Raw genomic sequence first — 24,914 nt, 5'->3', positions numbered from 1 at the left:
TTGTCACGCTCCTCACGATGAAAATTAAAAGGTATTTATTGTTAATTTTCTATTGTTATTGAATGTAAAATGTTGATGTGAAAATTTACAGGTGATTTAGCACGTTGAAACTAATTTGCCAAATCATTCAACTCAGACTTGGAAGTGCCTGTACATTTCCGAAATGGCGTGCCTCGTGACTCGTGTGTCTCGCTGCCTCTTCTTAGGCGTACGTCTCATCTCATGCAACAGAAAAAAGTAATTATTATGATCAAATGTCTTGCTAAAGTACTACAGATTTAGGTAACATGACTAGAGAGTAGACCGATTTGCTCTGCCTCTATAGAAAGTTTGAATCAGATATCAAAGTTATTCTGTTAGTCTGCGTAGTTTTCTGTTACTCTTTGTATTCTTTTGTTATGAGTATGCACATGTACACAGTTGTGTTTCTCGAAACTAATTTTCTTTTCTTGAACAGGTACAACAAACACTTCTTTAACGCTGGTGGTTACCTTGTTGCAGCCAAATGGTGAAAGGTGTGACGAAGACAGATTGAGCCTTTGTATGCAGCATGCAGTTGCAGTGTAATCCAGAAGTTGCTGTGCTGTTGTAGCTGAGCTGTTGCATCTGGGTTCCTGATTTAAAAATTTGTGTGTTTGTGTTTTCATCCATGCCATATGAAATTGCTCTGCCAGTGATATTTCGTGATGCTGCTTTAAAAATTTTGATCTGTTGTCTTTTGAGTCTTCATTCAATCATGCAGTATACGACTGAGGCAACCTGATCAATGTCAGGTTTGAAACAGTCGAGAACTGCTAGATAAAACAAGCTTTCTGCGCCAAACAAATAATAACTTGCATATAACTTGCATCATGTTATTATCGCGGTAGAGAAAGCGACAGGCCCCCCCCCCTGGGGGCCACAGGAAAAATGTATATGATGTATGTGAAATGTTATAAAAATAAATTTTGTATGCAATAAAATATTCGTATCAATCTTTTTCGCAATAAATTTTTTAAAATCTCGTGTAAGGGGAATTTTTTTAAATTTTTTTTCAAAAACAAAAGTCTGGACTTAGCAGAAAAATAGGTGTGTGGACTTTTGAATTGTTTAGAAAATTATTTGGTTGGACTTTCAATCTTGAGAGTTTATAAAAAAGGAAGATTTAAATATTATTGAAATGTAAGAGTTTGAATTTCTATCAGTGTATTTGGCAAGTTCAATTTTTTGAAGTTTACATATACCACTCAGAAATATTTTCTCACATCATGCAATTGTCAGCAGGAGAAGGTATTTAAGGAGAAAATAGAAACATGCACTTGTGATTTAAAAATCAATCTTGTATTTCAGCAATCTTTCACAAATACAGAGAAATATTTCAGAACTTAGGTAGGTCGGAGCAGTGGTGATGTAGTCATGAAAATTGCAATACATATGAACCTAAGTTTGGTAGTTTGGAGCAGGGCAATACTTAAATTCGTCGATGTAGTAAACTAGGCAGCGTACGTAGTTGTGTAATAGGCGGCTTCTTCGGTGTAGTACTTGGGGGCTGCGGTGTTGAAGCTAGGTGTAGCGTAGGTCGTGGTGTAGTAGACTGGAGCATCAGTGTAGTATTTCTGTTCAACGTAGCACGAAAGAGCGGCCTGTGTGTAGCAAGTCGGGACTGCGTAATACTTGGTCGCCTCAGTTGTGGTTGTGTAGATCGGGGCAGAGAAGTACTTTGCCGCTTCGGTGTAGTATTCGACCGTCTTGGTGGAGAAATCAGCGGGAGCCTCGGTGTAGCAGCTGGGAACAGAGTAGCATTTAGGAAAATCGGTGCAATAAGTAGCTGAGAACAGAGTAATACTTAGAAGCCTCGGAGTAGTAGGATGTGACAGCATGCGTATTCATGTAGTACTCCGTCGCCTAGATGGAGTAGTAACTCAGGGAGAGTAATACTTCAGGGCACCAGTGTAGTGGCTCGGGGCAGCGTAAGTTGTGCTATAAAACTCCGGTGCTTTGGTGGTGTAGTACTTGAAGACATCGGCGCAGGAACTGGTTGTTGCGTTAGTTGTGTAGGAAGGCGGCGGCGATGCGGTTCAGTTTCCGCCATACCAAGGAGACATCGCTACACCAGCAGTCAACCCAGCCATCAACGATACAACACCCAACAGGAGCTCGACGCCATAGTTGCCTAAACAGTAAATAAATTGAAACATTAATATTCAATATTAACAGGCATATTAACAAATAGAAAAAGAATATTTACCCATAATTGCGAATCGGTTACACGATGAGGAATGCAGTTGGTGACAGATAGGGCACTGCAGTTCGGGCACTTCTTTTTTCTTACGACTCCTTTTACGCACAGTAATACTCCGGGACGTAGGTGTAGTAGCTCGGGGCAGCGCAGGTTGTAGTGTAGTACTTGAGCGCTTCAGTGTTGTAGTAATGCGGGGCCTCGGTGGAGTAGGCAGGGGCAGCATGCATAGACGTGTAGAATTCCGACGCCTTAGTGATGTAGTACTTGGGAGCCTCGGTGTAGTAAACTAGGCAGCATACGTTGTTGTAGGCGGCGTCTTCGGTGTACTGTAGTACTTGGAGGCTGCGGTGTAGCGTAGGCAGTGGTGTAGCGTAGGCCGTGGTGTAGTGAAGTGGAGCATCGGTGTAGTATTTCTGTTCAACGTAGTACGAAAGAGCAGCTTCTGTGAAGTGAGTCGGGGCAGCGTAATACTTGGCCGCCTCAGTTGTGGTTGTGTAGATCGGGGCAGAGTAGTACTTTGCCGCTTCGGTGTAGTAATCAGCGGGAGTCTCGGTGTAGCAGCTGGGAACAGAGTAGCATTTAGGAAAATCGGTGCAATAAGTAGATGAGAACAGAGTAATACTTAGGAGCTTCGGTGTAGTAGTATGGGGCAGCATGCGTAGTCATGCTACGTCGCCTTGGTGGTGTAGTAACTCGGGGCAGAGTAAAACTTCATGGCGTCAGTGTAGTGGCTCGGGGCAGCGTAAGTTGTGCTATAAAACTCCGGTGCTTTAGTGGTGTAGTACTTGAAGACCTCGGTGCAGGAACTGGTCGTTGCGTAAGTTGCTTTTGGGTAGTAAGGCGGTGGCGTTGCGGTTTGGTATCCGCCATACCAAGAAGACATCGGTACACCAGTGGTCGACCCAGCCATTAATGATTCAACACACAACAGCAGCACGACGCCACAGTTTACTAGACAATTATAAATTTAAATATAAATATTACATTATAAAAAGCACACATAAACAAAAGAAGGATTGATATACCACACTCTTTGTAAAAGACAGAATATTTACCCATAGATGCGAACTGACAGACAGAGCTCTGCAGTTGTTGCCGTGTCGGAGATGCTCCCTCAACTGATTTACCTTCGCATTTTCTCTCTCGTTTTATACGATTTTTTGATCACCCTCACCTCTTAAGCCTTGCGGCTATTGCAGCTGCTTATAAATGATGAAACACGTCCCGTTCTCACCCAGCCTCTACACCACTGCATGACACGTTCTACGTAATGATCTCCGTGACCTTCGATTGAAATGCAAACTGGCCTTTCCTTCTGAAGGATGACGTTGCTGGGGATGGGTCTACAAAAACCAATATAAAAATGAAAACCAAATAGCTTAACCTTGCAGCAATTCTACCTACTTGATAATGATGAACACGTGTCTTTCTCAATTCTCACCCAACCTTACACCACCACATGACACTTACGTAATGTTCCTTATGAGTTATGACCTTCAACCAAATTCATAGGAAATAATATTGCAATACTTTTGTTTTAGATAAGGGCTGAAAAGTACCTTCTCTGAATGGCTTCAACCGGACGTTGGAAAAATGACAGCATCGTAGATCTTCCTGTGGGTAAAAAACGAAATTATTAATTAACAAATAAAACTTGAGTTAAAACCAATAAAAATCTCAGTCAAATTACCGTTTCTGAAGTCTTCAGTTGCTGTAACATTTCAAGTAACGCTTCCACACTTCAGGACAACACCAGCGTAGATTGCACGCAGCAGGTGAAACTTGACTTGGTCACCACTCCTTTCACCAATGAAAATTAGCATCATCCATATTGTATTTCTTATTTTGTTCTCTCTACTTTAATTGAGCAAACATTGATTCTCCATCTGCTGGTCTATTTTTAGAAACAAAACTTCGTAAGTGATTAGTTTAAGATCAAATTTTGAATGAGATGGCAGGTTTATCCTCAGTTTATTACCTCAACTTATGACATCAACGCCTTGATGATTTGGAATATTATCGAGTCTTTGTTCCTGATTTGAACTCAGTTAACAACTTGACTGAATGTTACTGCTTTCGTTGTAAAAAAAAAATGCCTGAAGTGGTCTGAACACTAATTGGGAACATTCAAATGAAACAATTTTACATGTTACCAAGTCTGGCGATCTTGGTAACTTAAAGTTGATTGAAATTTTTATCTAACCAATATTTAAGATTTTTCGTAAATAGGCTAATTCATTATTTATTCCAATTTAAAGTGAGAACATTTTTCAGGGTATCACCGGTATCAGTCAAAATAAGTTCCATTTGCAAATACATTGAATAATTTACACTAGCCCTATACAGGTAGACTTTAAATAGACTTAGGATAGAAACAAAAATACGTTGAAAAATTGAACCTTAAGCGTTTTAATCGTTGATACAGATCTATTCGCGGAGCAAAATGGAATACGACAATAGGTCCATTTGGGAGGGGGTAAAGTCATTCCAGTCTGGTCTCGATGTCGTCCAGATAGGGAAAACAAAAACAACAGAAATGTGGTCTCACTGATATGCGTGCAGAATTTGGCCGATTACTTCAGCACTAGTGAAAATTAAATTCAAATGATTCAAGTTGACTACCATTCGCAGAACAACTGTCCAGTCTCCAGTAGCAGAAATGAACAACACTGACAACACCACAGCACTGCCAGCCATTTTTTTAACTGTAACATTCGTTAAACATCATGAAAAAAAGTGTCTTTATAATTTTTTTAACGCACGTGTATACGCAGTTCACTGCAGAGTCGAAACACAACAACCACCAGCGTGACCTGGTGAGCCTTTGGTAAGTTTTCAAGCGTCACCTAGCGATCAAATAAACAAAATGTTGAGACTGAAGAAAAGGGAAAAAGAAAAAGAAATAGCCCAAAAAGAAAAGCCCTAACAACACAACATCCTAAAACCCCTTAAAATATGTGTGTGCCAAATACGATCCGCCTAGTGACAAAGGGTCAAAGATGGTTGGAACTTTATCCAACTGCCAATTAAATTTACACTTAAATTTATGGCCATCTACTGTCGTGTCTTAGTTGAGATGGCAAAGAATAAAGCACCAGCAAAACGGAGAGTCCTGTCTGAAGAACTGAATGTTCCAAGGACCCAACGACTATGCCAACTTTAATCAATAGTTTCCATGAGGTTAGAAAAGAACTAAGACTATCAAGTCCAATATACGACTTGTGTAAGAATAACTTGACATTATAAAAAATTACAAGAAACCAAGTAAAGGAATCAATCAATCGTTTATACCTCGTAACAGTACAGGAGCGCTTAAGTAAATTTTCATGCGCTGGGAATGCGGATTAGTAAAAAATAGGCTTCGTTGGGCTCACAATACAACTTATTAATGTTTATCGTGTTATCCTAATCGAATTTTGTCAGCATGGAAGATGTTATTACGGCATAGGCATACCAGCAGGCCACGGGTCGTTATACAACGGATCTCTGCAACAAAATCCTTCTTGGTTGTTCTCCGTATTCAAACAAGGCTGTGAAAAAATCAAAAGAAATCATCTGTTAATCCTTCCCGATAGTAAGCGCATATAAACGAACATTACCATCAACGGGACGCGGAGGTATTCCTTCTCGAAAGCCGAGAGTCTGACAGGTGTGTTGACCATAACGCCATCAACACTGCAGAATTCTTCCGTGACGCATTTGAGGGCGGCAGCGCATCCAGCAAAAGACGGACCTGGAGGCCCTTGAATGGTACTATAACCAAAACAAATTGTTTAAATGTGACAATCCTTACAGGCGATTTAGTTTTGTAAAATCTTACTTTGTCTGCTGGCTCTGAGATGCTTGATATTGAGGTTGAAAACCAGATGAAGCTTGCTGCTGGTATGCAGGACGGGCAGGTTGCTGGGCAGGAGTCACTTGATGAGACGTGGTAGGTTTCTGTGCAGGTGGTGGTAGGTAGGATTGCGATGGCGGTTGGTAAGCGGGTTGATGGGCGATCGGTCGCTGTGTTGGAGCCGGTGAAGACGGAATGAAAAACGGATTGGCCTGTTGTCCATTAAATGAAGAAGCAGCAACTTGAGGCCGTACATTGCTAACTGAAGACACGGCAGCTGTGGCTGTAACAGTTGGGCGGTTGCCGTTCGCTGCAAAGTTGTTAAACAGCGAAACTGGTGGACGGGCGTTGTTGGATGTCGAAACGGCAGCAGCAGATGCTGAGATTACGGGTCGATTCACCGATGTTGTAGCCGGACCTGTTGGTACTTTGTTCATCATTCCAGGCATGGGCATATCAGCTGGCCAAGGGTCTTCATAAAGGGGATCGCGACAACAGAAACCCACTTGATTGGTTTCGGGATTGGTGCACTCCTGTCAAAAGACAAATCAAATGGCCATCAGTTAACGGATGTGACAGAAAAGTCGTAAAATGAATTGCAGACCATCAACGGAACGCGAAGGTATTCCTTCTCGTAAGGAGATAATCTCACAGGTGTGTTGACCATGACACCATCGACGCTGCAGAATTCTTCCGTGACGCATTTCAGGGCGGCAGCGCATCCGGCAAATGGTGGAGGTGGAGGACCTTGAGCGATGCTGCTCACCATAAAAATTCACGAATTAGATTGTGCGTCATAGAAAATGGACAGCAATTATTTTTATTATGATATTTACTTGGTCTGCTGCTGAGTCTGAGAACCTTGGAACGCAGGAGGAGCTGGTGGTTGGTAGGCCGGACGGGAAGGTTGCTGGACCGAAACAGCCTGCTGAACAGGTCTCTGTGTTGGTGCTGGAGTTGGTTGATAGGCCGGAGCTGGTGGTTGATAGGCCGGAGCTGGAGGTTGATAGGCCGGAGCAGCCGGTTTGAGGTTAATGGCCGGTCGTTGTGTTTGAACCGGAGTGGGTGGAAGGTAACTTTGAGATGGCTGCTGGGCTTGTGACGTTTGATGGAATGACGAAGCTCCGGCTACTACAGAAGACACTGGTGGCCTTCCGTTGCTGCTGGAAGACACGGCAGCTGTGGCTGTAACAGTTGGACGATTGCCATTGGCCGCAAAGTTGTTAAAGGATGAAGCCGCTGGTGGGCGGACGTTGTTGGATGTCGACACGGTTGCTGGGCGATGCACTGGAGCCGGACCTGAAGGTGCTGGAACTTTGTTCATCATGCCAGGCATGGGCATATCAGCCGGCCACGGGTCTTCGTAAAGAGGGTCTCGGCAGCAGAATCCAACTTGATTCGTTTCCGGATTGGTGCACTCCTTTTGAAAACAAACAAACAAATAAATAAATTAAACAATAATTCTAATTAAAAACAAACAAATCGTACCATCAACGGGACGCGAAGGTATTCCTTTTCGTAATCAGAAAGTCTGACGGGTGTATTGACCATCACGCCGTCGACGCTGCAGAATTCTTCCGTCACGCATTTCATGGCGGCAGCGCATCCGGGGAATGGCGCAACATTAGCGGCTTGTCCTTGAGATGCGCCAACACCACCACTGAACAATATAAAACCAGATCGTTTAAATGATAAGTTTGTTTAATAAACAAGCGGTGGAATCATAATTTGACTTACAAATTCGGTTGGGATTGATGGTTGTTGTTATTAGCTTGTGACCCATGAGAAAATGACGCAGCCGAAGCTTGTGGAGGCAGGTAGTGCTGGTTGAGAGCATTCTGATGCTGTCCATTGGTGTGGCTGGAAGCTACGGCCGTTGCCGAAACGGAATGAGCTGCGGCTCCGAAACATTTCCCTCCGCCGCAACCGGGAACCAGCGGACGAGCGTGAGCTCGCGATGTGTCGATAGCTCTGGCGCCAGCAGATACACCTCTGTTTTTGGCTGCAGTCTCACTAAAAGGTGATTGAGATCCTTGCCACCAGAATTGCTCGTTATTACCGCGACCTTTAATTTGAATTTAAAATCAATGAATTATTTCGAAATTTGATTTTTTGGGATTTTTTAAAAATTACTTTGCTGGGGTTGTTGATGAGATGCTGAAGCCTGAATGCCTAACGATTGATAACTTGCTCGACTGTAACTGTTTCCATTAGGGCCGGAATTGGATCGGGACGAGAAGGAATGTTGACGATGATTGTAAGGATTGCTGTCCGCTAACTGGCCAAGACAGACCAAAAGGCAAACAAATGTTGCCAAACTGGGCGAAATCATTCTGTAAAATAATTCCGTTTACCTAAAACAGTAAAATTAAAATTAATTTCAATTTTATTTAAAAAAAAATGGTTTAAAATGTTGTTATTACCTTGATAAGGGTACAGTTCTCACTTAAAAATAGTCCGGAACAATAGAGACCGGACTAGAAGCGCCTGGAAAAAACCTTAAGATTCAACTGGTTGATGTTGGATGGTGAGTCGACGCTTTAAATACTCTTCCGTTGACTGCTGGGCCACCTTGAGCCTGAAGGGGAGCGGAGTGTCGATCTGTTTTTCTTCTTCTCCGCGGCCGCAAGCCTTCACTTTCAATTGTGCTCCGCCTTTTACTTCTCGGTTTTGTTTCTAACCACCCCGGCTGAAAAATTGCCATGCAAAAAAAAACATTGGAGTCAAGGGATTTTCCAGTTTGGATTTCTCAGTGAGGGGGAAGAAAAGAAAATTAGAAGAAGCAACCCGGAGATTGTCTAAAAAAAAGAAGCAACGTCACGATTGCGTGAACTTGGCACTTATTTTTTTTCTTGAAGGACCGTCTGCCTTCATCTGAAAACGATTTTCCTAATGTCATTTTCGGCGCGGTTTTTCGCCCATTTTTAAAAATATATAATAGTTTTGCGGAATCCTCCACCTGAATGATATAATAAGCGTCACCTTGAAAGAGAAAGCCGAAATTCATTTCGGCGATTGTTGATGTGAAACAACTGTGGCGAAATGGCATTTTGACAAAAAACCGCCACTATAATGCAACCGTGAAGCGGATTTTTCATTGCCGCCTGGCGGTTCTGCGTACGGAACGACGAGTGCGGAGGAAATGACGTCGCTTATTTCTTCCGGGACAGTTGGAAACCCAAGTCGCGCACAAGAATAAATGAAGCAGTGACCTAAATTGGCTCATACAACTAATAGAGTAATCTTTTGATTTAGTTACGGACGTCGTCGTCTGCTCGCAACTATCCAACCAGTCCCGTTGTTGAACAACAACGAGGCGTGACGCTAATCTCAGTTCACGATCACACCAGGATCTAGCGTCTCATGACAGGGCGGGGAATAGGGTTTTCCCCAATCTTAAACCATAAACTTAAGTAACATTCGCCTTATTTAGCTTTTGAATCACTTTCCTTCGGTTGCGATACATATGTCGCACCGGAAGTGTCAACACTAGTCTCTCTACAAATTCCCTGATTATCTCTACAGGAATGTAAGCCGGAGAATGAATTCTTCATCAGTTGCGCATAATAAAGAATGACAATCTTTTAGTATCGTCATCATCAAAGTCAAACTTGTGACCATCTCACTCCAAGGATGCGGTTGCGGGTTATACTTGCACTTATTATACCGACCAGATAAGATTCATTGCTGGCGTCTCTAATCCCATTATTAAACACCGCGTCACGGAAGACCGAAATCTCTAATTATCATCTGATGAGTTTTCGATTGTCGTCGGCTGTTTATTTTTTATTTCTATTCCGAGGTCGCAACAAATGATCGATGAAGGATATCCAATCAAATAAATCCAACCAGAAGGTCTCCGATGACAGTTGGTTTATATTTTTAAGGTTAGACTATAAAGTCGCTAAAAAAAGGAAGTGGCAAGAAGAAGTAATTTAATGTCGCCTCAAGGTCCCTAACTAATAATTGCACTACTCTTGCACAAACGATTATTCGCCCCTTGTTCTTTTCCTTCCTATGTAAGAGCTGACTTTGCAATAACCGCACTCACGGCAGAAGATTCTCTAGACGCTGTTGCACGACGCGCCGGGAAGCCGACATGATGTGACGCAATTGCTCCGATAGAAGAAGAAAAAAAAAGAGTCACGACCGCTCTTTTGGCCACCCACTCTTTATTTTATGTTTTTGTTTCGCTTCCCGTGAGTTCTTCGCCCCCTCCTAGAAAATTGTGTTCGTGACCTTTAACTTCTTTCGGATCCGGGTTCTTCCTGGATATTAGTTTTAGTTTTAGTTTTTGCACGCATCTCTGTCAGTCACGCTGTCTGCGCAGTATGTTGTTTGTTCGACGCTATTACGAGAGCGAAAGTTTTTTTCCCTTTTTTGATTTGGTGGCGTCTCTTTTCAATTGATTATTATTCAATGAAACAAAAGGGGGCCGATGGAATAAACCAGTTTTGGTTGTTTAGACCCATCAAAAATCCTAGAAGAAGAAGATGGTAATCTATATTCACCAACTTTCACCAACTCGACAATAGGTGAGTCCAGGTGCACATGACAGAGCCCAACTTTTGTTTGTTTAAAAAAAAAAAAACTCGTTTCGTCTCCCCTATCCATAACATTTTCTCGTGATTCGGTCGTTATATGCGGATGTATCTGAAATGTTATTAACAATCGAGAGCGCCAGCACAGGCGAGTCTCTCAGACAATTTAGAAAAAAAAGTTCCGTTTTTACGACGCGCATCGTCTGAATCGTGAAACTGTGAAACTTTTGACAATGATATTTTCATCATGCCTCTTGCGTCTTGATGATCAATTCAGTCCTCCCCCCTCCCTCCCCCCTTCAAAGTTTTCGTTGCACATTTGTGCCCCGCCACCAACTTCACAGTTGGCTGGGCAAAAGCCAAACACACACACACACGGCCCTCGAGAGTTGTAGTCCTAAAAGTCCAAGTCGTGTATTATGTGATATGAACAGACTTGACAGGCCATCAGATTATATAGACTACAGGGCCGACCGCCGCCGCCGCCGCCGCTAGCTAGTTGATTATTCATATATGGCGGATTTGCTATGGCCACCAACTCGTTGGTGCGTGTGTGTGTGTATGTCCAATGTTGGAAGAGAAAAATTCGCCGAGTGGATTTAGTTCCCCCGTCCATTGCAAAAAATATCGTTGGCTTTTCAAAATAAAAAAGAGTTTAGCCGCTGGTATTAATGAGCGTCAATCCATATTCAATCAGGCGAATATCCTGCTCCGTTAAGTCCCTTTTCTTTTGACCCGTTAATAGGGCAGCGCATAATCATCATTCGAAAACCCGAGCATTTTCGTGCCCAGCCCCCCCCCCCCCTCCCTGCTCAGTTACGTAAACCGGAATCATTTGAGCAGCAGGTCTACATATCCTGAAGTCTCGCTAGCTGCTCGACGGATGTCGAGAGAGAACATTGTCAAGAAAATCAATATTTGATATAAGGGGGCGACGTTCTTCTCCGCTCCGTTTTCCTATATTGATCGGTGTGTGTGTGTGTGGATGCACAATGCGAAGAAAGGATACACACACACGGGGGTAAAAGAAAAAAGCTATGGGCGAAGAGATCCGTTTCCCTTTTTTTTTTTGAATTCTTTCGACCGATACGTCAAGTTGGATTCATCGCTCACCGAGTTGCAGAAAATTAATTTCTGAATCGTTGTTGGGATTTTCTGGGAAATTTGGTGCGCTGGACATGTGATGGTAATAACCCTTTCGTTCAACCCGATTGTGAATGGCTAGAAAACTTGATCCCTCGATATCAATCTGTCCCGCGGTAGACAAAAGTTCAATCAGCTTGACTGAGTATATACAGCGAACAGTAGATTATATATTAGTTTGAACAGTCTTATACAACGGCCAATCTTTTATGTAGGGGCGGCGGCGGTTCCTATTGTCATGGGCGATCCTTTTCTTAGTGGCCGATAGCAAACTATCCCATGGCCGACGAGTAGTACACCTATTCCTGCTGCCCCTCTTACCTCTCAAACATATATTGTTCGTTAAAGCTCAGCTTCAAAAGCCTCTTCCCCCCTTTTGCTTGGCGGTTCTTAATCGTACACAGCATACAGAGCAATAATAATGGGACTATGAACTGTTCAGTTTCTTTTGTGATCTATAGTAAAAAGGTTCGAACCTCAATATCCCCAAATAATTGAAGCAAACCCCCCCACCGAATAATGGCCGAGTTTGACGTGGGAAATCGTCGTCATCCGCCAGCGGGAAAGGTTTCCGAACGTTATGACGCAATCAATCAGACGTTGTTAATTAAATGCGATTTGTTGAAAGCCTCCGAGGAGAGCCCCGGGTCGACTTCCTGGTAGCCCAACAATTGATGCGTGGGCTGTACAAACGAATAGCACGTTATAACAGTAGAAAAAAATGATCAATTTGAAATCGATTGAACAATTAACAAATAATTAGCCGACAAGTGAATGGACTGGTATAGTATGACGTAACGTTCATGGGAGAATCACCTTGAGTGTCCGTGCAGAATTACCCACTTAACCGTATGCCAGCACCATCCCAGACGTTCACAATTTTGTAATTGTTTGAATGAAGGTGAAGATGCAATCTCAAAACCTTGACTAGAATCAAGACTTTTCTCTGGAAACTGGCAAATGAAGACGTTGATTCATTTGCAATTGTCTGAGCCTGTTTTGTTATACAAGTTTCTAACTGGTGTCGTATGGGACTGTCGGAACTTTTCCTTCCTCTCACTTAGCCTCGTTTCTGATTGGTCGTCATGCACATAATAGTTATCCAACATGACTAAACACTTAAGGACCATTTCAGCTCGTTTACATTTTGAGATGCGAGGTCGTGCATCACATTTCTGATCCCACATTTACACGAAACAAAACCAAACAAAACATGGAAGCTGCGAGTCACGATTCACTCTCATTCCATTCGAAAAAAAAAAATAAAAAAAATCTCCTATTAAGGAAAATCAAAAGTCTGTCACCCAAAAAATCGGTCAGGGATAAGTGAATCATCGTTAACTGCTTGCAACACACATCCGGTGTTGTTTCATTTTTTAATTTCGAAATGAAGCAGCAAAGCGACTCTTATATAACTCGAGAGCTTTCACGAAACAATTCGACGGAACAGCAAACACCAGAGGGTCACACGGTCTTCATTCGTGTACGCTAATGACCTTGTTATATGTCGTGAACCGTCGTGATTCGTGAGTGTTGGCAAAACACCGGCGAATAGCATATCGTATATTAGCCCGTGCCATCGTGTACTACTTGTAAGTTATAATAACGGACTCTTCAACTCCGCCAAGGTCTGTCAGAACTAGTTCTGTTTTTGCTGTTTGGTTTAATTCGGTTATTCGTTCAAACGGGAGTTTAGAAAAAAAAAATAAAAGTGTTGATGAGGAAATCGAAGCCCAGAAAAAACCACAAAAGTCACCGTTCTCGGTGAACTCTCGACTATACTAGCTGTCACTTATAGTCACTAAACGGAATAGTACTTCAGTCGTGGAAATGATGTACAACAATGCCTAACAATGGACAGCGAAACTTTCTACTCATTCAAGTACAACACGCGTCGGGAATATTTCTGTTTACCTGTATACGGTGAGTCAACCTTGAATCGTGTTCAATAGCAGTGACGTCTGTTTATTGACGGATGAACACGCCATGCATTATTATTATTTTGTATCGGACGGCCCATAGTTGCTCTCGATTAAAGCCATCCGATTGTTATCCATCCCCTCCTGTTTGTACCGGATGAGCTCTCGGACGATTCAATATATAGCTACGCAGGTAGAATTGGAAATGACCGGCGTTTAGATTTTGATTGTCGACGGTTTTCCCAAAAAAATAAGTTATTGTTTGTCGCATCCGAGATTGTGATGTTATCATTCAAAATGTAACTTATATAAGCTATAGACTACTGACTGTTGAACCGAAAGCGTTAGTGGTCTGTTGGACCCTCAACACAAAACAAGTCTCCGGGAGTTCAAATGGCATCAAACAAGTGAGCGACAAAATCTTAAAAAAAAGGCGCATATTCATGTCGAGATTATTCCCAACCATCTTCTTCTTTTGCTCCCCCGACTAATTCAGGTACGGACTACATTTCTACTTGGCTGTCGGGTTCGTGATACTTGAATCATTCATTCACGGATCGCCCGTCTCTATAGATGTCAACACGGCAGGTAAACGCGCAATTTGTATTTAAAACAGTTTTTTGAACTTTTCTTTTTTTTTACTAAGAAAAGTGTTTTGCAATTTTAAAAAAATGTAGCGGCGATGCAACTGGCGGAAGCCATGGATCCAACTGCCAATCCCTGCGTGGACTTTTTCCAGTACGCTTGCGGAGGCTGGATCAAAAACAATCCAATTCCAGCATCGAAATCGGGCTGGTCTCAGTTTGAAATTATGTATCAAAAGCTGACTCGAGAATTAAGAGGTGAGACTTTAAAAAACATTTGTGCCAATCACAGTTTAAAATGATTTAAATGTGACACGAATGCAGAGATTTTGCAAGGAAAAAATTCGCCAAATGATCCTGTCCCGTTGAAACTGGCTCGGGGGATGTATGCCGACTGCATGAACATCAGTAAAAGACATCGAAATGTTAAATTGAAAATGGTTACGTAATTGTTATTCAATTCTATCCAGATGCCATCGAGACTCTAGGACTGACGCCTTTAATTGATTACCTGGCGAAATTCGGTGGTTGGCCAATGACGTTAAAACACTGGGACGAATCGAAATTCGACTGGCAAAATACCACCGCGTCGGCTCTGACTACTTTCGACTTGCACATACTAATGAGTGTTTTCAACGATCTGGATAGCAACAACACTGAAATGAATTCAATCTACGTGGACCAAGATTCTCTCTATTTGCCGCGCTCCGATCTCGTCAATCCTGCGGATAATCCACAAATAACGACAGCTTACACAACGCTGATAGTCGAATCTGCCAAAGCCGTTAGGAGCTGGCTAAAAAGTGACGTCACCGACGCCCAGATCAAAGCGGACGCTGACGCTGTTTTTAAATTCGAGTCACAATTGGCGATGGTATTCGGACAAATGTTCGGTTCGCTTTCCCTTACTGATTATCAATTCCTGACAGATCACAGTTCCAGATGAGAACCGCCATAATTTCACCCGGATGTACAATCCAATGTCGCTAGTGGAACTTCAAAAATGGACGGACAGTGTGCCCACCAGTAAATCTAATTCCAAAGCCAAGGTACAAATGTCCCATTTAATTCAATTTAAAAAAAAAGAAATTTGACATGACACCTGATTTTTGGGATCAGATTAATTGGCAGGAGTATCTCAACAAAATCTATTCCGTAGTGGATATCGCCATTCCGGCCACGGAACGAGTTATCGTAGTCGAAACAGATTACTTGAAGCAATTCGTTCACCTTCTAGATCAAACTCCGCCTAGAGTGCTCGGTATACATGCCCCTGATATTTATTTATTTAAAAAAAAGAAGCCCGCGGTTAATTTCATTTCAATTTACAGCTAATTACGTCCACTGGCGGATTGTCGATGCTTTGGCAACGTACACCAACCAGCAAATGTCTGACCTACAATTTGCTTTTGCCAAAGTGAACGAAGGAGTTTCGCAACCCCCTCCGAGGTTTTCAGACAAATTAATGTTGCAAAAACACACATGACCTAATTAGCATATTACATATACCGTTGGCCAGATCGAGTAAGTGCGTGGATGTAGTCAACGACCTGCTGGGGTTCGCACTCGCCTCAGTTTACGTGGAAAAAGTGATGGACGACGCAGCCGTTGATGAGGTGATTCTCAATCTGATTCATCTCTGATTGCATTTAAGTATCAACGAAAATAATTACCAGGTTAAAGAAATGGTTACCAATTTGAAAAGGGCGTTCAAATCAATGGTTATCGAGGACGCATGGATGGACACGGAGACTAAAGTAACTGCCAACGAAAAGGTCGACGCCATGATTGAATTTGTTGGTTATCCGCAGTGGATCAAAAATAAGACGGCCCTAGAAGAATACTACGATGGGGTATAGTCTACAAAACATTTGGTCGATAAACCAAACAAATGAATTAAACCATTTTTGACAATAGATTATGAACGCCTCGACTGGATTCCATTTCAACAACATTCAACAAGTCAATGCCTACCTTAGCCAAAATGATTTATCAGTTTTGCGCGACCAAGTTGACCGCACCGAGTAAAGTCGTTTTCCAAAATTGTTATTTGCATTGGCGAATAATGCAGAGAAATTGAATTTGATGTCAACTATTATATTTTAGATGGAGCGACAAACCAACCACCGTCAACGCTTTCTACTCTGGAACTACCAACTCGATAAGTATGGCGATAAAAGTTGAATTTTGAAATGATTGGCGAAATCAAATAGAAACGCGATGTGATGCTTTTGCAGGTTTCCCAGCTGCCGTTCTACAGCCTCCATATTTTACCAAGGGAATATCTCCGTAAGTTATTTATGATTTCGTCAATAAATAATTTTGAAAAAACATTCACTAAATCGTAACAAACAATAGTGCCATCAATTACGGGGCTATGGGCAGCATGATCGGCCACGAAATCACTCACGGATTCGACGATCAAGGTGAAAACTTGAAATATCTCAAAATGTAAGCTCGAATAAATCTTGTCACGGAAATGCAGGTCGACAGAGCGATAAGAAAGGCAACACGGTTCAATGGTGGACGGATAAAACGCTGGAAAAGTATCAAGAGCGAGCCAAATGTTTTATTGATCAATACTCCAACTACGTCGTCCTCAACGGAACCAGAGTAACCAAAAAACGATATAAAATTTTAAAAACAGTTTCTTTCTTTTTCTTTTTAAAATATTAATTCGCTTGAAAATGTCAGTTGAACGGAGTGAATACCCAAAGCGAGAATATTGCGGATAACGGCGGAGTCAGAGAAGCTTTCAGGGCTTACCGCTACTATGTGGCAGCTCACGGAGGCAGCGATTCCAGTAAATTTCAAAACTTGACACCCGAACAAGTTTTCTTTCTGGCCTACGCCAACAGCTTCTGCGGGGCTAATACTCCCGAAGAGTTGGGCAACCTCGTGGAAACGGATCCGCACAGTCCGCATCGCTTCCGCGTCATCGGAACGCTGTCGAATAATGAAGACTTTGTACGCGAATTCAAATGTGGCGCCGGCACTCCAATGAATCGGCTAAACAAATGCGTTCTTTGGTAAAGTTTATGCACTTGCACACCAGATATTGAAAGAATAAAAAAAAAATGTAATCACAACGCTAAACTTGCAACTGAAATTCTGTATCAAAGTGACGCAATATTTGTTTAACACCTGGAGGTCGACGTAATAGACAAACATCCGTGAGTGGCTATACTGTTGACCATTGTCAAGGATTTCGGGATTAGGAGAATATTTAAAAAATATATATATTTCATAAGTATATCATTAAAGGCTGATGTGGTTATCGGCGGTTTTGTTTTGATTGCAGGCTGACTTGTTTGTTTTTTTAACGTTTTAGATGCTAATAAAAACAAACAATTAAATCAATATTGAGCACAGCATCAAGGAAAGTCAAACTTTTCCCCTTGAATTCAAAGTCTTGGTTATACAAAGGTAGGGTGTTGATATAAGTGACAGCCAATGACGTCACATATTGAATCAAGTGCGTATATACTAGGATGACGTGCATTACAGAGTAAGTTGTCATCGCTGATCGCGTGACGGTGACGATTCAATTGAATAATACAAGAGATATACGCGCCTGTCTCTGATTGTCTTCCAATTTCTGCCTGACGCCCACTAATTCTTCAGAGTTGGAAATGAGAAATGACAAGCGTTTCTAAGGTTATTTGTCAAGTCGTGTGGGCGCTGATTTGAACTGAAAACAGATTGATGCTGTCCTTCAAAATGTCAACATTGATATAAAGGCTAGACTGTCCCTTGACTGATGAGCATTAGTGGTCAGTCGACAGCAGAGATTGTCAGTGGCATCCTCAACAGTTACGACAGAAATGGCAAACAAGTTCACAGATTCATTTTCAACTTTGCGAAATCAAACGGCGAGCCAGTGCAAACTTTTCATTTTGACTATCACGCTTCTAACATGTGCTGATGGTCGGCCGACATTAGACGGTATACTTTTGGATGTCGACACGAAAGGTAAAATCAAATTCCGTCAAAACGTTCGCATGATGGATAAGCTTCATGTTTCTGTAATCAAATTACTATTGATATCATTTACTTAACATGATATTTCAAACAAAATCAGCCGCGTTACAGCTGGCGGAAGCCATGGATCCGACAGCGAATCCCTGCGAAGACTTTTTCCAGTATGCGTGCGGAGGTTGGATTAAAGACAATCCAATTCCGACATCGGAATCCGGCTGGTCGCAGTTCGACATCACGAATAAAAAATTACTGCATGTTTTAGAAGGTGAAATTATGTCGTAGGTCATTTTCAAATTCAATATTTAATTTAAAACAAATGTTCTAACAACGAAGGAATTTTACAAGAACCCATATCGGAAACAGATCCTATTCCTATGAGGTTTGCACGAGAGATGTTCGCCGATTGTATACTGGATTGTATACTGGTTACTGGTTTGTTTCAAAAAAGTTACTAGATTTCAAAATTTGAATAGTATCACAACGGTAACTCATTGTAATATTAGCTGCTATCGAGACAATTGGGCTGAAACCCTTGACCGACTACCTGTCGTTATTTGGCGGCTGGCCGATGACATTGGATCATTGGGACGAGTCAACTTTCGATTGGAAAAAAGCATCGGCATCAGCTTTCACTACTTTCAACTTGCCATTACTAGTCGACTTTTACAACGATTTGGACAGCAATAATACTCAACATACTGCCATTTATGTCGACCAGGAGTCGCTCTCTTTGCCGCGCTCAATTCTGGTCGACTTAAATGACAGTCCAGTCATTGCAACGGCATACATTGAACTTACGAGGAGGTTATTTTCTTAATCAAATAAGAATCACTGTCTGGTCCCGTTTAAATATTAAACTGATTGAATTTTACAGATTAAAACCATGATCGCAAATTTGAAAACGGCTTTTAAATCTCTTGTCAGCGACGCAACGTGGATGGATTCAGACACAAAATCAATAGCCAAAGACAAAGTCGACGCCATGATCGAATTTGTCGGCTACCCGCCGTGGATAAAGAATAAAAAGTCCGTTGAAGATTATTATAACGGGGTAAAACATACAACGTTATGCGTCGCATGCTTGCACAATAATGTTCAACCAATAAATCGATATAGATTTCGAGAACCTCGACTGGTTGCCATTTCTGCAACGTTCAACTAGTTTCGGCCTACGTCAACAAAATTGAACTTGCATCTCTACGTAACAAACCTGATCGGAACCGGTAAAGATCGAATATCACAAATTTTTACTTCAACATTAGATTTCCATCAATTTTATCAAAACACGTAGATGGAAAGAGAAACCCACGATTGTCAACGCTTTCTACTCCATCACCACCAACTCCATTAGTAAGTTGAATTACGTAATTTCAAGAGTAATCAACAAGTCACTTTCTCTAATCATGAACTTTACTTGCAGCTTTTCCGGCTGGAATTCTACAAGCTCCTAATTTCACAAAGGGACGATCAGCGTAAGCCTTTCTTAAAGTTCTACTATTTTTTTAAAAATAATAATGACCAATTTTCCTGAATCAGGGCAATAAATTACGGCGCTTTGGGTAGTATGATTGGTGATGAAATCACTCATGGATTTGACGACCAAGGTGAACTTTGATCAATTTTGAATAAGGAACACAACATAATTCGATATTGATTTGAAAAGGTCGACAGAGCGATAAAAACGGCAATACGGTTCAGTGGTGGACGGAGAAAACGCTAGAAAAGTATCAAGTGAGAGCCAAATGCTTCATTGATCAATACTCCAATTACACCGTCCTCAATAGAACCAGAGTAACTTCTTGTGATATTCAAATGTAAACATTTCGTTTCGGAATCTAATTTGAATTTCGTGGAAAATCAAGTTAAACGGAATCAACACCCAGGGCGAGAACATTGCGGATAATGGAGGAGTCAGAGAAGCTTTCAGGGCTTACCGCTACTATGTGGCAGCAAACGGAGGCACCGATTCCAGTAAATTTGAAAATCTGACTCCCGAACAAGTTTTCTTTCTGGCCTACGCCAACAGTTTCTGCGGGGCTAATACTCCCGAAGAGTTAGGCAACCTCGTGGAAACGGATCCTCACAGTCCGCATCGCTTCCGCGTCATCGGAACGCTGTCGAATAATGAAGATTTTGTACGCGAATTCAAATGTGGCGCCGGCACTCCAATGAATCGATTAAACAAATGCGTTCTTTGGTAAAAAGTCGATGTTGAATGATTGGAAAGAATAAATTTCTGTTTTCTTTAGTAATCCCAGTAATGTAAACTCAATTTTTTAAAAAATTACTGAAACGTTCAACCGCAACAAAGTGGTCAAGGCAAAAACCGAACCTTCTGGCGAATTTATTGTGAAATCCAATAGATGGGCAGTCACCTGACACACGAGATATTCGTGTAAAATATACTAACGACAATTTTGTAATATTCAGTCTCGATCTGGATCGAGAGCGAGTGTTGAGTGCATTATAACGATATAACACATGAAGGACTCTCATCAGTGTGCATTGTGGTGTTTTCAGGCTACGCCGTCCGTAAGCTAAAAAAGCAGGTGAACAAATATTAAATCAGGGCATGCCAGAAACAAGGTTCATTCCATTTTTCCGTGTCGTTTTCATGCCCTGGACTCGCCTAAATTATTCAAAACCGAATTCTCAAATGTTTCTCAAGAGATTGGATTTGGAAATAATCAGCAACTCCATATAAAAACAGGTGGGGCAAAAGGGTGTGTCGACCTTGAATGAAATAGATAAGGTGACAGCCGGCGACGTCTCTGCATTTTGTACTGGCATGACTTGCATCGGAGTTAAGTTATTGCCCCCCAAATCAGAGAAGAGAAGAATTATTAGTGAACATCCAATTGCATACAATCAATCCTGGTACCGTCTCCGATTGTCGTCCAGTTTCTACCAGACTCACGCTGATTCTATGCATCTGGAATTCGAAATGACGGACCATTTTCTCAACATTTTCTACACGTGTGTGTTCAACATGTTAGCAAAACTATAAAAGCGTAGCCTTCGGACTCGTATAAAGTACGAGCGTTAGTAGTCAGTGGGTGGCAGAGATCACCACTGGTACCTGACAACACTCTCCGAGAAAATCCTCAAAAATGGCCAACAAGTATTGCTACATGTTACAATTGAGAGAAAAGTGACAGGTTGATCATAATTCATTTTTGTTTTGTTTCAAATCGCAATTTAGATTGGCACTTTTGCACATTGTTATTGCGTCTTTTGTTTTCGAATCATTCATATGCATGGTCTACCTGCGTACTCCCAAGATGCCGACATGACAGGTACAATCCAATTCGAGTGATAGAGTTTTCTAGATTTTACTGGCTGGAATTTGAATTGATAACACTAGCGAAGAACGAGCTTGTCGAAGCTATGGATACGACAGTTGATCCGTGTCACACCATCAACGGATGGCTGATTTACAATTTGAATTCGCAAAAGTGAATGAAGGGATTTTGAAACCAACCTCCAGGTTTGTAAACTCAAAAAAATTACGTCATGCGATTAGCCCGAGTAATGTTTTTGGTTGGAAATAGGTCGAGTAAATGCGTCGACGTCATAAACGATCTCATGGGTTACGCCCTCGGTTCAGTTTACGTGCAAAATGTTTTTGATGATGAATCCGTTAAAGAGGTTATTTTCTTAATCAAATAAGAATCGCTGTCTGGTCTTGTTTTTAAAAATATTAAACTGATTGAATTTTACAGATTAAAACCATGATCGCAAATTTGAAAACGGCTTTTAAATCTCTTGTCAGCGACGCAACGTGGATGGATTCAGACACAAAATCAATAGCCAAAGACAAAGTCGACGCCATGATCGAATTTGTCGGCTACCCGCCGTGGATAAAGAATAAAAAATCCCTTGAAGATTATTATAACGGGGTAAAAACATACGGCGCATGCTCAACTGTTCGTATATAATAATAACAACAAATAAAACGAAATCTATTTATAGATTCCAACAACATCGACTGGTTGCCATTTCTGCAACGTTCAACAAGTCTACGCATCGGTCAACAAAAATGAACTTGCATCCCTTCGCAGCAAACCTGATCGCAATGAGTAAAGATCTTGAATTTCACAAATTAAAAAAATATGTTATGTTCATTGATTTAACAAAACAATATTTAGATGGGATGAAGAGCCGACAGTTGTTAACGCTTTTTACGCTAGCACCACCAACTCCACTAGTAAGTTGATTGATGTCATTGCGTAATTAAAACATGCCTAATAAAATTTACTTGAAGCTTTTCCAGCTGCGATTCTACAAGCTCCAAATTTCGCAAAGGGACGATCAGCGTAAGTATTTCTCAAAATCCTAGTACTTAGGATACACAAATTTAAATGCCTTAAATATATTTCAAATAGAGCAATAAATTACGGCGCTATGGGTAGCATGATTGGTCATGAAATCACGCATGGATTTGACGACCAAGGTAAATCGCCATCAACTTTAAAAGAATAGCCCACAGTCATTCGATATTGATTTGAAAAGGTCGACAGAGCGATAAAAACGGCAATACGGTTCAGTGGTGGACGGAGAAAACGCTGGAAAAGTATCAAGTGCGATCCAAATGCTTCATAGATCAATACTCCAATTACACCGTCCTCAATGAAACCAGAGTAACTTCTTGATATTCAAATTTGAACATTTAGCCTTAATAAATCTAATTTGAATTTCGTGGAAATTCAAGTTAAATGGAATCAACACCCAGGGCGAAAATATTGCGGATAACGGAGGAGTCAGAGAAGCTTTCAGGGCTTACCGCTACTAATGTGGCAGCAAACGGAGGCAGCGATCCCAGTCAATTCCAGAATATGACTCCCGAACAAGTTTTCTTCTTGGCCTATGCCAACAGCTTCTGTGGAGTTAACACTCCCGAAGGGCTGAGCAACATGGTGGAAACGGATCCTCACAGTCCGCATCGCTTCCGCGTCATCGGAACGCTGTCGAATAATGAAGACTTTGTCCGCGAATTCAAATGTGGCGCCGGCACTCCAATGAATCGTCTAAATAAATGTGTTCTTTGGTAAATTCACTGTTGAATAATTGAAAAAGAATAAATTACTGTTTTTACCAACCACTGCTGAATAGTTGCCCATCAACTTTTCTTTTGTCTGGCAATAGCTCATTTATAATGTGCCCTAGTTCCAGATTCCGTGTAATGAATTTCTTAACGTTTTTAACAAATCCACTAGGAAATGTCAATCAAATGCCTCGAGTTTTGATTGCAGGTCATAATGTGGAAACTGTGTCCCATTGGAGAACTAAAAAAGAACGAAAGTAGGTTAGGAATCTAAAATATGTGACACCAATAATCTCTGGCCCTCATCAACAGTTTACCTTGAAAAACTGCATTGCAGATTTATGGAAGGAATGAGGTATTATTATGATGATGAATGCAGGGCTCCAATAAAATATCTCCCAATCATCACAGTCTTCATTGGAATCAGCAAGCATGGTGAAACACGATTGGCCTCATTCTGCATCAAGATTTTCAAATCGGTGACAGCATGGTGTGTGTTCTCCCCACCATTTTATGAGTTCACGCAAATAAGCAGGCAGCTGCTGGCTGCTCACATCTCCCCAACCACGAAACACCATTTGCTTCTGTGTGTGTGTGTGCAAGGAAGTAGAAAATGTTCACGTTCCAACGGGACAAGTGTGTTTCGAAACGTGTCGATGATTTCCTAAAAATACATGCAAAATATATACCTGTTTTATCCGACCGAGAGAGATTTCACAAACTGATAAGTCCACGTGCACACAAGTTCTAACAGGATTAGTCAAATGAGCAAAAAGAATGACGTCAAAATAGAAATAAAAGAAAAAAAAAAGAATTCCTCTACCACTTACCTGCTTTGCTATCCTAGGAAACAGGTAGAAAGAAAATCCCCCAAGAGAAAAAAAGGGAAACGGATCGATTTCCTTTTCCCCCAGAGGTAGTATATAATTCCTCTTTTTCCACTTGATTACCTCCGCATGAGAGACAAGGCCGCGCACACAAAACCCTTGGGTTGTTGACAACTGGCGCGGGAACTTGAGAGCCAAAAGAAAAGAAAACTTTTTCGTCAAGTCAAGTTTTCGTCTGCTTTTGACAGGCGGGTTGCCAGATAAAATCAAATAATCTCTCCAGTCTCCACAGTTCTTTTTTTTTGTTTGTTATCTTTTTAAAAATAAATTCAACAAATTCAAAAAAGAAATCTTATAAATAAAAAGAAAAAGGGAAAGCTATATATTCATTATTGTTATTTCTTAAAATGAATGTTATAACATCATTGATTCTTTTCATAATAACACAAGTCAGTCAAGTCTTTCAGTTGGTCAGTGGTTGACCGGAACGTTTCAATTATGCTGGTTACTTTCTAGATATATATATACTACGTAATAATATATCCCTTTTGTGTGTTGACATAAAAGGCAGCGAGGAGGGTCATTAAGGAGCCAACAAGCCACCGAGTGTGTGTGTGTGTGTGTGCGATATGATCAATAATCATGCACACATTGAATGCCGATCTGCTCTCACAGACTTCTCCTTTTCTCTACATGTGAGCTGTGAGTCGACACACACACACACAATTCCGGATCGATAAGTCGTGCCCTCTATGAATCGGTTCCGCATCGTCCCACCCACCCATCGCCCGGTTTCCTTCTCCCCAAACCTTTTATTTC

At 41.5% G+C, this 24,914-nt stretch overlaps 6 protein-coding genes and 1 long non-coding RNA gene across 10 annotated transcripts; 4 read left to right on the top strand and 3 right to left on the bottom strand.

Moving 5' to 3' along the window:
• Positions 1 to 1,298: 1,298 nt before the first annotated feature.
• LOC124207844 lies at positions 1,299 to 2,147 on the bottom strand. Its single transcript, XM_046605476.1, has 2 exons — positions 1,826 to 2,147; positions 1,299 to 1,764 (listed from the first exon to the last, which is right to left on the bottom strand). Exons 1-2 carry the CDS (start codon positions 1,867 to 1,869, stop codon positions 1,473 to 1,475), a joined length of 336 nt encoding a protein of 111 aa, XP_046461432.1. The 5' UTR covers positions 1,870 to 2,147; the 3' UTR covers positions 1,299 to 1,472.
• Positions 2,148 to 3,520: 1,373 nt separating this feature from the next.
• LOC124207843 lies at positions 3,521 to 4,063 on the bottom strand. The gene is made up of 4 exons (XR_006880157.1): positions 3,912 to 4,063; positions 3,781 to 3,835; positions 3,626 to 3,715; positions 3,521 to 3,564 (listed from the first exon to the last, which is right to left on the bottom strand). It is a non-coding gene; the product is annotated as an uncharacterized LOC124207843 (long non-coding RNA).
• A 1,423-nt stretch (positions 4,064 to 5,486) lies between these two features.
• Positions 5,487 to 23,123, bottom strand: LOC124207839 (DNA-directed RNA polymerase II subunit RPB1-like). The gene is made up of 10 exons (XM_046605467.1): positions 23,008 to 23,123; positions 8,480 to 8,745; positions 8,190 to 8,410; positions 7,794 to 8,121; positions 7,545 to 7,716; positions 6,893 to 7,476; positions 6,661 to 6,814; positions 6,042 to 6,589; positions 5,821 to 5,974; positions 5,487 to 5,751 (listed from the first exon to the last, which is right to left on the bottom strand). Exons 3-10 carry the CDS (start codon positions 8,386 to 8,388, stop codon positions 5,659 to 5,661), a joined length of 2,232 nt encoding a protein of 743 aa, XP_046461423.1. The 5' UTR covers positions 8,389 to 8,410; positions 8,480 to 8,745; positions 23,008 to 23,123; the 3' UTR covers positions 5,487 to 5,658.
• Positions 13,171 to 17,427, top strand: LOC124207840 (neprilysin-4-like). Of its 2 annotated transcripts, none has more exons than XM_046605468.1 (16): positions 13,171 to 13,663; positions 14,156 to 14,247; positions 14,337 to 14,501; positions 14,568 to 14,651; positions 14,714 to 15,117; positions 15,173 to 15,292; positions 15,363 to 15,504; positions 15,575 to 15,692; positions 15,763 to 15,859; positions 15,920 to 16,096; positions 16,161 to 16,267; positions 16,350 to 16,408; positions 16,481 to 16,532; positions 16,602 to 16,669; positions 16,729 to 16,856; positions 16,938 to 17,427. In XM_046605468.1, exons 1-16 carry the CDS (start codon positions 13,584 to 13,586, stop codon positions 17,274 to 17,276), a joined length of 2,232 nt encoding a protein of 743 aa, XP_046461424.1. In that variant the 5' UTR covers positions 13,171 to 13,583; the 3' UTR covers positions 17,277 to 17,427. The 2 variants fall into 2 exon arrangements, with proteins under 2 accessions (XP_046461424.1, XP_046461425.1); XM_046605469.1 differs by lacking the exon at positions 13,171 to 13,663 and adding an exon at positions 13,909 to 14,066.
• Positions 17,930 to 19,041, top strand: LOC124207633 (neprilysin-like). The gene is made up of 4 exons (XM_046605206.1): positions 17,930 to 18,215; positions 18,325 to 18,489; positions 18,558 to 18,656; positions 18,728 to 19,041. The coding sequence occupies exons 1-4, from the start codon at positions 18,068 to 18,070 to the stop codon at positions 19,039 to 19,041; spliced, it is 726 nt and encodes a 241-aa protein (XP_046461162.1). The 5' UTR covers positions 17,930 to 18,067.
• LOC124207841 (endothelin-converting enzyme 1-like) lies at positions 18,666 to 20,476 on the top strand. 2 transcript variants are annotated; one of them, XM_046605471.1, is made up of 8 exons: positions 18,666 to 19,028; positions 19,099 to 19,275; positions 19,341 to 19,447; positions 19,516 to 19,574; positions 19,645 to 19,696; positions 19,761 to 19,828; positions 19,888 to 20,015; positions 20,087 to 20,476. In XM_046605471.1, exons 2-8 carry the CDS (start codon positions 19,108 to 19,110, stop codon positions 20,423 to 20,425), a joined length of 921 nt encoding a protein of 306 aa, XP_046461427.1. In that variant the 5' UTR covers positions 18,666 to 19,028; positions 19,099 to 19,107; the 3' UTR covers positions 20,426 to 20,476. The 2 variants fall into 2 exon arrangements, with proteins under 2 accessions (XP_046461427.1, XP_046461428.1); XM_046605472.1 differs by lacking the exon at positions 18,666 to 19,028 and having other exon boundaries at positions 19,086 to 19,275.
• On the top strand, positions 21,260 to 23,322 carry LOC124207842 (neprilysin-1-like). 2 transcript variants are annotated; one of them, XM_046605473.1, is made up of 11 exons: positions 21,260 to 21,345; positions 21,427 to 21,520; positions 21,589 to 21,711; positions 21,776 to 21,872; positions 21,947 to 22,123; positions 22,197 to 22,303; positions 22,373 to 22,431; positions 22,489 to 22,540; positions 22,610 to 22,677; positions 22,737 to 22,864; positions 22,936 to 23,322. In XM_046605473.1, exons 3-11 carry the CDS (start codon positions 21,650 to 21,652, stop codon positions 23,014 to 23,016), a joined length of 831 nt encoding a protein of 276 aa, XP_046461429.1. In that variant the 5' UTR covers positions 21,260 to 21,345; positions 21,427 to 21,520; positions 21,589 to 21,649; the 3' UTR covers positions 23,017 to 23,322. The 2 variants fall into 2 exon arrangements, with proteins under 2 accessions (XP_046461429.1, XP_046461430.1); XM_046605474.1 differs by having other exon boundaries at positions 21,270 to 21,345; positions 21,594 to 21,711.
• Positions 23,323 to 24,914: the final 1,592 nt, after the last annotated feature.

The sequence above is a fragment of the Daphnia pulex genome, chromosome 11 (assembly GCF_021134715.1).
Source record: "Daphnia pulex isolate KAP4 chromosome 11, ASM2113471v1".
Classification (NCBI taxonomy): Eukaryota; Metazoa; Arthropoda; class Branchiopoda; order Diplostraca; family Daphniidae; genus Daphnia; species Daphnia pulex.
The sequence above is the reverse complement of the archived record's forward strand: the minus strand, read 5'-3'. Positions and strand labels throughout refer to the sequence as shown.